The following is a 12,010-nucleotide window of genomic DNA, read 5'->3' on the forward strand; positions in this document are numbered from 1 at the left end:
ATATTATAAGATAGAAAACAATAAAAAAACATAAACTGCTTAATGTTCAGTATGAAAATTCATTTTTAATTGGTATTAGGGATGGGCGATATTAGGGTGTTTCAAAAAAACAAACAATTCTTTTTTTTTTATGGTGTACAAAAATTGAAAGTATAACTAAAAATAAAAATTTTGGCACCAATCCGGGCTCTTAATAATGATATTGAGGTTGCCTCAATCCATTTTTCTATTTTCCATTTAAATAACGGGAAAAAAACATTTTTTTTTGTAGAATTTTTTAGCTCACAAACTAATCAACGGATTTTTATGTACATTTTTTCGTAGGAAATTGAACGCTTAACAAAAAAATCTCTTATTGTTTTTTGATAAATCCCACTGTTCAAAAGTTATTTAAGCCTTAAGTCAAATTTATGGTAAATTTTGAGATTTTTTTACTTTCCCGGCGAAACTATCAGTCTTATCAAAAAATGTCATGAGAACTTTTTGTAGATAATTTTATTCCTTACAAATTAATATAAATAAAATTTTTCGAAATTTCCCATTGTTTATAAGTTATTTTGATTTCAATGTCAAGCTCTTAAAATCAATCAGAAATCTATTTTTTAAGAGCTTAACATTGAAATGAGAATAACTTGTGAACAATGGGAAATTTCGAAAAATTTTATCTATAATAATTTGTAAGGAATAAAATTATCTACAAAAAGTTCTCATGACATTTTTTGATAAGACTGATAGTTTCGCCGGGAAAGTAAAAAAATCTCAAAATTTACTATGAATTTGACTTGAAGCTTAAATAACTTTTAAACAATGGGATTTATTTATTCATTAGTTTGTGAGCTAGAAAATTAAAAAAAAAAAAGAAATTTTTTGTCCTGTGTTATTTAAATGGGAAATAGAAAAATGGATTGAGGCGAACCTTAATATCATTATTGAGAGCCCGGATTAGTGCCAAAATTTTTATTTTTAGTTATACTTTCAATTTTTGTACACCATAAAAAAAAAAAATTGTTGGTTTTTTTGAAACACCCTAGGCGATATACATCGATGTTTTTTTCGGGAAGCATCGATTTTTTTGGTTGATTTTTTTTAAAGTCGAAACATCGATGTTCGATGTAATATAATGAACCATCAACATCGAAATAAATTTCTACTAAAAATTTAAATAGCGCGCTGCGCGGAAGCCTTAATTTCAACCAATAAGGAATTGGGTCCCATTTTTTTGCAAGTTTCGACTATTGACTAACTTCAAATTTCGTTGCATTTTTATTTGAAGAATTTTCAAGGCTTTCAATGATTGAAAACCTGTGAATTAATATTTTTAAATTATTTCAAATATTTTTATGAACATAAATATTTCAAATGGCCGGAAATGATATAATCATTTTACATGTACCTCGTAAGTACCTAGACAAAGTATATGACAATATTTAATTTAATAATTTTCCGTGTACTTTCTCCCTGTATGATAAAAATCTGAAAAAAATCCATGTAACCAAAATTTATTACGAAACCATTCAGGCTCTTTCGTCCATGTATAAATCAAAATTATCATAAATAATTGGAAAATCAAGTGTACTATATGACGTAAATGATGTAAACATAACGAGCCAATCAATTGCATAATAAATAATGATTATCATAATACAAGCATGGAATTGCAAAATAGTGCAAACATTAGGTTATCAAGGGTCACAAGCATTCATTGAGTGAAATAAAATAAAAATATATTAATAGCTACTGGAAATGATTACATGTCATATTCTGATAATTGATTGTTTTATATGTACAGAAATATAAACGAGAGATGAAGTCAACTTGAAACCCGACATGAAATAATAATAGGTGTAATATATCATTTAACCAATGATTGATTATTTTTATGTTGCATGTAATTGTTTGAGTTTTTAGGATGTTTTACAGTAATTTCAAACATGAATTTTCCTACATGTATTGTAAATAATGAAAAAAAAATATTTTTACTTACAATAAATATCGAGAGGCACTTCTCTGACAATAGGTTTGTCCATAGGTCCTGACTGTGCTCTACATTCCAATTTTGAACCCCATAACGATCGTGTAACTTTTCCAATAAAAAGATGATTTACAGTGAATTTACTTGAAGTCCCAGAGATTTCAGATATCTCCGGTACATCAACTACTCCATCAAGAAGTTGCCCATCTTTCCACCAAGTAACTGTAGGTTTTGGTCTGCCTAAAATTTTGACAAAAAAATTTCCATTTTATATATATATATATTAGGGTGTTTCAGAAAAAAAAAATTTTTTTCTTATGATCTCAAAAGTTAGTCTTAGGTACAAAAAAAATCCTCCCGAAAGGGCAGCTCGAAATCTTAATTCTACTAAAAGCCTAACAAATATTTATTTTCTCATTCAAATTACATGTAAAAAAAATTTTTTTTTTGTTTTTTAAAAATAAAAGTATTAAAAAAATTTTTTTTTGAAAATCAAACACACAGTCTTTGACTACAACAGAAAAAAATTTATGAAGCTTTAAACTATATCAAATAGTATAACTTCATGTTTCCATTATATTAACAGTTTTTTAATAGAAATTTAGTTTTTTTTATCTGAACTAATGTTATCTGTCAATTTTTTTTTGAACGCATGGAAAAAATTTTCCTTAATTTTAAAACAGAACTTTTTTTTTTAGTTTAAAAATACAGCAAGAAAAAAAAATTTTAATTCTTAAAAAAAATATTTTTCTTTCGAAATTAATACGGAAAATAAATAAGATCTCTGAAATCTTTTTAAAACACCTTACTAATTATACATAGCATATAGATTCACCATATAAACATGTACACGTAATAAAATCCGGAAATTATCTTAAGTTAAGTTTTTCAAATGACTATTGGTTCAAGCTTCATAACTTTTTTTCTGTTAGTTGTACGAAGAAAACACTTAAGGGCTTTTTTGTAGAGAATTTAATTTGCTACAAGACTACGTACTTTGATTTTTGAAAAAAAATTTTTTAAATACTTTTATATACTAAAAACAAAAAAAAATTTTTTTACACGTACTTTAAATAAGAAAATGAATATTGGTTGAGCTCTTAGCAGGATTGAGCTTTCAAGCCACTCTTTTGAGAGAATTTTTCTAATACCTAAGATTAACTTTTAAGGCCATAAGACTTTAAAAAAAAAAGAAATGATTATTTTGAAACACCCTAATATATATATATATATATATATATATATATATATATAGGTGGCCCAAAAACACCGACTATTTTTTTTTTCGAGTTCCTTACGAAAATTTGTTGGTTTACGATGTTTTGAAAAGCCTCTCCAAAAATTAGCTCGATAAAAAATTTTCAAGAGGTCGCTCACGAATTTCGAAAATATCAGAAATTATCGAAATTTGAATTTTTATTTCAAATTTTTTTCTTTCCTGGCAGCAATAGTTTATATTTGTGAAATCATAACTACGCTAAAAATTTAAGCCCAAAATTTAAATATTTAAACCTCGCTCAAGAATTTTGAATGTTTCCGAGTGCGGTTTTTTGAACGTTTTCGAGCGACCCTTGAATATTGATAATAAAGCTTCTCGATTTTTTCACCATCAACTTGTATCACAATGAATGAAAATACAACCCGATAAATAGAAATAATAAGTTATTTACATACTTTTTTATTTTTTAATTCAATTTTTAGGTTTTTTCGCCTATTCAAAACTTACCAAATTTTATTGTTTAAGACTCTCTCTGTATATTTTTGGTTATGCAAAAGTTATATTTTAGGGAAATGACAATAATTGAGTTATAAAAAAATACAAAAACTAATTCAAAGTATTAGTCACATATTATCAGTTAATTTTCAAAATTCTTGAGCGCCGTTTAAATATTTAAATTTTGGGCTGAAATTTTTAGCATAGACATGATTTTATAAATATAAACTATTGCTGCCAGAAAGAAAAAATTTATAAGTAAAAAATCCGAATTTCAATAATTTTTGATATTTTCAAAATTTGTGAGCGACCTCTTGAATATTTTTTATCGAGCCGATTTTTGGAGCGGCTTCTTAAAACATCGTAAACCAACAAATTTTCATAAGAGACTCGAAAAAAAAAATAGTCGGTTTTTTTGGGCCACTCTAATATATATAAACAGAAAAAAATGATACTTTGGCTGAAGAATTATTTTCTTGGCCCAAGAATATTTCTGCAGTCCGGAAAAAAAATCAAAATGTTTTTCATTCAAGAAATTTTCTTTCCTAAATTAAAAAAATTTTAGCTTTCCTTCTAGACTACGAAAAAATTTATTTGGCTCAAATATCCTATTTCCTGTTAATGTAAATACTATATTTACACACCCCCAATATTTAAATATACATTAAATTTTATTTGAAGGATATAGGTCACAGAAGTAATAATTGCTGGTATTTCGACAATGATTTCACTATTTGTACCTTTACAAGCTGTATATATATATATATATATATATATATATATATATATATATATATATATATGAGAACGAGTAAAATGAAATTTATGGTACCCTCGGGACAATTGAACGGATTTCCTCTCGACATAACGCGTTATGTATATACCTTGTTGTTTTCTCTGTAGGTTAATATAACCATTCTGTCTCGACGATTGTCCAATATAGCAAACAATTTTCAGTGAGTAAATTAATTTCTCTTTAAACTTTGAAAAATAATAATTGATGAAACCCCATATGAATTGATAATATAACTCAGTTTCATTTGTTGTAATTGTTTTGAATGAAGCTGTTTCAAGTCAAAGAGAACCAGTTGTAAAAGACTATCGTATATCTAGAAACCATTGAGTTGATAGAGAAAATGATTGTGCTCTTTAATAAAATTCATTGTGTTCATTTACATTATAAATAGGGTCCTTGTGTTTATTTGTATCAAAGTTAAAATTAATTTGTCGAAGGGTTCACTTTACTCGACACTTATTTTATTGCACGCCTCGAACGCGAAGCGGACTTGTCGTCTCGCGATTTTTCGCATTAAACTGTATATATTATTTTCATATCACACTTACACGTTATAAAAAGCACATTAATCTAAAGAGGAAACACTAATTAATAAGACTCCTTGAGCTCGAAAATACTTTTTTATCCTTTTGTTTTCGAAAAAAAAATGTTTTTTACGATTTTTTCTCAAACGATATCTCTCGAACAAATAAACCGATTAAGACGGTTAAGGTGGCAATCGACGCGTTTTATTGAGTTCTACAACTGATCAGATTCTGAAATTTATTTATTGAGTCGTTTTTGAAAAATTTCGAGAATACTAAAAAAATTTTTTTTTTTAATTCTTTCGACAACGGTTTCTCTTGAAAAAATTAACCGATTTTGATGTTTGAGGTGGCATTAGACGCGGCTTATGAAGCTTCAGAGCCCAATTGATTTTGGAATCAATCCATTTAGTACATAAAAAGTTATCCAAAAAAAAAATTTTTGAAAAAAGTTTATTTTTGGAATATCTCTGAACGAGCACTGCCCATCAAACTCAATTTCTTTCGGCTTTTAGATATTGACCAGCCGCGTCGAATGACATCTTAAAAATCAAAATCGGTTCATCCGTTCAAAAGTTACAGATATTTACATACATACATACATACATAGATACACTCGGACATCATCGTGAAATTAGTCAGGATAGCTTCTTAGAATTTCAAAACGTCAAGATCTCTTAGAAATTCGATTTTCGAAAATCGGACTGAAACCAATAACTTCCCGAATTTTTGAAAATTTGCAATTTTCTTGGCGGGAAGTTAAAAAGACGAATTTCTTTCTAGATGTTAATTGTTAGTGGGACCGTAGCAAGACACACTTAATATACACTGATAGAAGGATTCGTTTAGGAGTAATAAATTGATTTATTAAATTTTTCTCAATTGACTTTTTTGGATTTAACAAATATTTAGTAATTATTAACAATATTTATTATGATGAAATAAGTAACTTCTTTATTATTAAGAAATATTTTTAATGCTAACAAAGCCTTATTAACATGAAAGAAATATTTATTAGCACCAAACAAGGCTTGCTAATATTTAATAAATATTTCTTAGACGAATTTGTCGGTAGAGGGCTACACACGAGCCTGTAGTGGTGTACACGTATTAAAAGAGCTATGTGTGTGTGTGGTTGCGACGCCATATTGTTTACTCCGTTCTAGCTTGCATTGTTGGTTAAACGTAACCTACAACTGAAGCTTTCATATATTTAAATAATATTTATATCAGAAGTGTTTTGTAAATTGTCATCCATATTATAAATATGAAAATATGGAAGCCTTGTTAATTTTATTCAGTTCAATTTTAATCAAATATAAAACCATTAAAAACACATGTACTATCAAACGGATTTTATGTTATTTCTCAGCGTAGTTTAATATAAGAAATTTTAATTTGTTTATTCTAGTTATAGTGTTAATTACTATGAAATTGTATTTTGAAATTAAAAGAACAGAAAATTTTATACGATGGTTGTTTTAGTTATTTTTGTTTATAAATATAACTATTAATGAATGTGTGTAGCTGCATGCAAAAACATATATAGATATATATATTCTTGAACTGTGTGATTTTATGAATTAAATTTTAATAAATAAGTTAATAGATAATTTCTTAAATATAAAAAAAAAAATTTGTTCAAATAATAAAAAATATATTAAATATAAAATATTCATTTATTAATTATTAAAAAGTGATTCATTGAATGTTAAAAAGTGATTTATTAAATACTAATAAATCATTTTTTAAATGGAAAGAAATCGTTTATTAAATATTAACAAATCATTTATTAGATGCTAAGTAATATTTATTAAATACAAAAAAATGATGTTTAAGAAATAATTTGTTAAATATTAACAAATCTTTTTTAATACTAAGAAATCCTTCTATCAGTGTAGTTAATACTGCGCATGCACTATTACTCATATTCTTTGCATTTACTTATTTCATTTTTTCTTCTTGCTATATACTTCTAGTGCATCCTTCGTACATACTGGTTGTACTCTTTTATTGTATTGTTAATTATTAATTGTTAATTAAAGTTTACCCTACATTTAATGGATCTGTGTTCTTTTTCTTTTCAATTATCGCTTCTAGTGTAATAAGCTCCCAACATTAATTAAAAAATTTTGTAATTAAAAATGAAAATTAATAATTAATATATTTTATTGTAACATGAACGTTCGAGGTGTGCACTTTTGGATTTTCTAAACTTTTGTTTTTCATTTTGAATTTTCGTTGTGACAAATCAATTCTTGTATTACTGAAAATTAGATATATTAAAAATGGATCCGAGTTATTCATCGTATTTGTAAGCTTAATAAATATTTAACAAAATTATCTTTCGATAATGTGAAGTTGGTTTGAATTCAAACTCTAGGCTGTTTCATATACGGCAACCCTGAAACTCAATTTGCTTAGCTTAAACGCGATAAACTCGTACATAATGCATATAACCTCATCATAAATATCGATATATCGATGCATTAATTAATTTCGAGTTATATCGTCAGTATATTTACTCAGTCATTTTATTAATTTTTTTTTATTGCCTTAAAATGTTTCCATACAAAATATTACTGAGTGAATAAAATACAACCGTTTAAAGGAGGTAAGATAATTTTGATTATAAAAGGCTGCGTTTTTTTTTCATTAGGAAGATATTAAATTTCTGCGGGTTCTATACGATAGCGCTAACATAAACTGGATTAAATTACAAGGGTTGTTGATATTTACCTCCAGATACTTGGCAAGTAAGCCTGAGATCATAGCCTTCAAAGAAACGAGGGACGCCCATAACCTCACGTCCTTGCGCGTCGTAAATTATTGGCCGTGTCGGCTGCTCTAAAAAGTAAAAAATTTTGTAAATATTATTATTAAATTACAAATTACTTTGACAATGTCTTGATTAAACAATTAGTATAAATTTCATCATATATAGTTTGTTTTTTTTTTTTTATATATGACGTGGAAAATATTTTTAATTATAGAAGTGGAGAGGGAGGGGGGAAGGGGATACTCTCAAAATTTTATTAAAAAATTGTTTTTTTAAAATGTTTTTCAAGACATTTCAAAAAAATACACTCATACCATAAATTAAAGGAACAGAATAATTTTTAAAATTTTTTAGTGCTTTTTACAAGGTTGTAACTTCGTGAAAAAGTAATCGTATCGAAAAAAAAAAAAAACATTTTGTAGCTTGAAATCTTTAGTTTTGAAGAATTTTGATTAAGGTACTGACGGGTAAAAAGGCCTAGTTAAGGAAGATTTTAAATAGAATCGGAAATATTGTATTTAATTATCGAAATGTATCATTAATCTTTATTTCGATACATTACCCATAAAATATAATGAAGTAATGGTAATTTTTACTATTAATAAACCAAAAATTATACTTTTACAAAAACCATACGAATAGGCCTTATTTTATATTATAGCCTTAATTTAATAGTAATTCCCATACATTATGGTAATGGTTACCATAATATTATGGTAACAATTACTATAATGTATGGGAATTATTACCATAATAGTATGGGAATGGTTACCATAATATCATGGGAATGGTTACCATAATAGCATGGAAATAATTTCCATACATTATGGGAATGATTACCATAATATGATGGTAACCATTACCATAATATGATGGTTATGTTTACCATAATATTATAGGAATAGTTACCATAATATATAGGGCTTATTCCCATACACACTTAGGAACCATTACAATGTGGTTATAGGGTTGGTTACTATTTGCTTATGGGAACTATTCCTATGAGTATGGTAATCATTACCATGATTCTTTCACATGCGATATGGGAACTGTTATCATAATGATAGGAATTGTTCCCATACTTATGGAAACTTTTCCCAGAAAGTATGGGTCTATATCCCATAATCCCAAGTAATCATTACCATAACGGTATGGGATATTTCATAAACGTACTAGGAACAGTTACCATAATTTTCTCTCCGTGTAGATGTATAATATACTATTGTCTTATCTATGTATAATAAAAGAATTCCCAGAGTCAAGTTTGAATATCATACAAAAAAAAAAAAAAAATTTACGTATTTGAGTCCCCGAAAACTTAGTATTTCTTTAAGAACCCCGTTTCGCTCTTCCACTTCCCTGTATGGATGCTATTTCAATTGATGTCTGGCTTGAAACTGTTTTTTAGCCATCTTATAACTCATATCATATCATAAATAAACTTACCCACTAACGTAAGGTTAACACGAAAATTTCTTGTTGGTGAATTTGAAAAATCAACTCGACACCGAAAAATTCCTTGATCCTCAAATTTAACAGCTTTCACTTTGAGTCTTGCATGATGACCATTGCCAGTAAAGAAATGGGTCCTATTTCCTAAATCATCACTTGCTGCCCAATGTATGGCGTCGTTCATTCCTTTAGTTCTTGCATCAAGGCTATAAAATAAAATTTCAAAAATTAATTCAAGAAATAGAAAATTATTTGATTAAAAAAATGTTTTTTCCATAATCACATGCAAGTAATTACATTCAAAAAATATCTTTAACAAAATATTTGAAAATTTATCAAATTGAGCCTGATTATAATTTCTTTAAATCTAACGATTTTAAGCAAATGAAATATTTTTAGAATAAAAAAAAAATAATATTAATTAAAATGGAAACATTTATCTAGAAAAGTATCTTGAAAATGTAACTAAAAGTTAATTATGAAGTTTACATTGAAGTAATTATTTTTATTATAAATGTTTACAAAAAGTGAGAACATCAAAGCTCAAAATAAATAAATCCGATTTAAATGTTGAGTTTTACTTCTGAGTATTTAATGAAAAATAACTCCTTTGATTAATCAAACGAATTAATTATAAATTTATACATATATGTTGGAAAATAAATGTTTCCGTTTGATTGAAGTTATGAAATGTCGATAAAATATTCAAAATACCATTCATATCAATGTGGAATGTTTCAACATATATGTATATATATACATATATATACATCTATTTCGATTGACATTTATGATTTATAATAACGATACTGTTAATTTTCAAAACCCTTCTTGACGCACTATTTCTGAAGTAAGCGCGTTTATATATTTTATGAGAAATATCTTGTTTTAAATTATATATGTTAATTTTTCAATTACCCGGAACAAGTTTATGGGAATGGTATACCCAGTTGGTTACAAGAAAATCATCCCCCGAAGAGTATAGGATTAGTTGCTTGAATTATGAAATTGTTGTCCATAATATCTAGGGAATTTTTCCATCACCATGAATATAATTTTAAAGTTTTATCGTTACGTATAAAATTACAGAGGTTAATTTCGTCTTAAATTACTAATTGTTTACATTACGGAGGTAGGGAGTCACCGAAATTTTTTACAAAAACATTTTAAGCTTAAAAATTTTCTACAAACCAGGTCAAAAAATTAGATCTGTTTTGAAATAAATGATAAATTCAAATATTTTTTCTTTAATTCAAATTTATAAATCGTATTCATTTTATATGGAATTTAATCTGTTTATGCCCGTACTATTCCTTATCCAGGCCAGAATCAGACTTATTATCGTATGATATTTAGTCTGTTTTCAATCGGGTTTAGACTAAAAACAGACTATTTATTATAATTATTGGTCTGTGTTCAATTGTTTTCAAGGACAAAACCAGACTTTATTTACTATAATTTTTATTCTGTTTTTAATCGCTTTTAGATCTAAAACAGGACTTTTTGAAAATATAAATAATAATAATAATCTAGACTTATAAATTTATTTTAATTTTCTTAATATTTGAAACGCAAATGCGCTTCCGTAGTAAGATGTCACAAGAATTTTGACGTTTTCTAATGCCAAAATATTTTCGATTTTATCCAGTAAATAAGAAAAATTTTTTAGACATTTTAAGAGTTATTTTATCACTTTTATTCGATGCTATAAATATTCAGTCAAGACAACTAAAAATTAAGCTGTCAAACTTTCATTAACTGCCGACATTTTTAAACAAAAGATACTAAATAAATAGTAAACAAAAAATAATCAATTCTGTAACTTAATTTTTTTTTTATAAATATTGCACATAAATAAAAATTTTATAAGTCTATGATTTAATTTACTTTTGTCCTTGCAAATTTTCAGAACTAAAATTTCTTAAAGTTTAAGAATTAATCTAGTTTGGTCTGCCCGTAATGCAAAGGTTTTTTAAAACAACAGGTCGAAAACAGCTTAAAATTTTTGTAAAAGATCAAAAACAGATCAAATAGTCCAATAAGACTAAAATCAGATCAAATTTTTCGGTCCAGGTAAATCAAAAACATTAAAATCTTGTAGAAGTTCAATAACAGCCCAAGTAGTTCAAATACAGTCTAGTTATACCAAAGTCAGATCAAATTTTTCGACCCGGAAATATTTTAACAGCAATGTCGCCTAAAAAGTTATATGTTATCAATAATTTTTTTTTTATTACTAAATTTGATAAGTAGTAGATAATTAATGTATTCTAATTATATTCACTGTAAAAACTATCAATTACAAGATTGAATTGATTATTTTTTATTAATTTAATTAAAACTTATTATTTAATTTAGTGATGTACAGTCAATTGAGCAAAAAATACGAGATTATGCAGGATTTATAGTACAGTCGATACACAAAACCATTGGACTGTAATTCATGTCTTATTTGAGTTCGCTAGAACTCAAGATATTTACTGAGAGAATACTTCTTTACATATCTAAATCAATATGATTTTTTTAGAACAGCCATACATCATTATCTAGTAGGGTGGAGTGAAAATCAAAGAAAATTTTGTTTTTCTTTACCCTTGGGTACATTTCATAGCTTGTAAAGATCAAAAGTCTTTTTTTATCTCAATATCCTAAAGTGCTCCACTAATTTTGAAAATTAAAATCGAGATCCATTAAAAACTCGTTTTTCAAAATCAGAGCAAAATTTATAGCTGCTCATTTTTTTGAAAATTTCCATTTTTCTTAGCGAGAAGTT

General features: G+C 26.5%; 1 protein-coding gene across 1 annotated transcript in view; it reads right to left on the reverse strand.

Annotated features, from left to right (window-relative positions):
• LOC103579458 (synaptogenesis protein syg-2) overlaps positions 1-12,010 on the reverse strand; it is a 139,255-nt gene that overhangs the window by 59,401 nt on the left and 67,844 nt on the right. The window contains exons 3-5 of the mRNA XM_053741620.1: positions 9,232-9,443; positions 7,746-7,853; positions 1,985-2,212 (exon numbers count right to left, since the gene is read on the reverse strand). Coding sequence (XP_053597595.1) covers positions 1,985-2,212; positions 7,746-7,853; positions 9,232-9,443 — 548 coding nt within the window. The remainder of the gene's footprint in view (positions 1-1,984; positions 2,213-7,745; positions 7,854-9,231; positions 9,444-12,010) is intronic.

This window comes from Microplitis demolitor, chromosome 8 (assembly GCF_026212275.2).
Source record: "Microplitis demolitor isolate Queensland-Clemson2020A chromosome 8, iyMicDemo2.1a, whole genome shotgun sequence".
Classification (NCBI taxonomy): Eukaryota; Metazoa; Arthropoda; class Insecta; order Hymenoptera; family Braconidae; genus Microplitis; species Microplitis demolitor.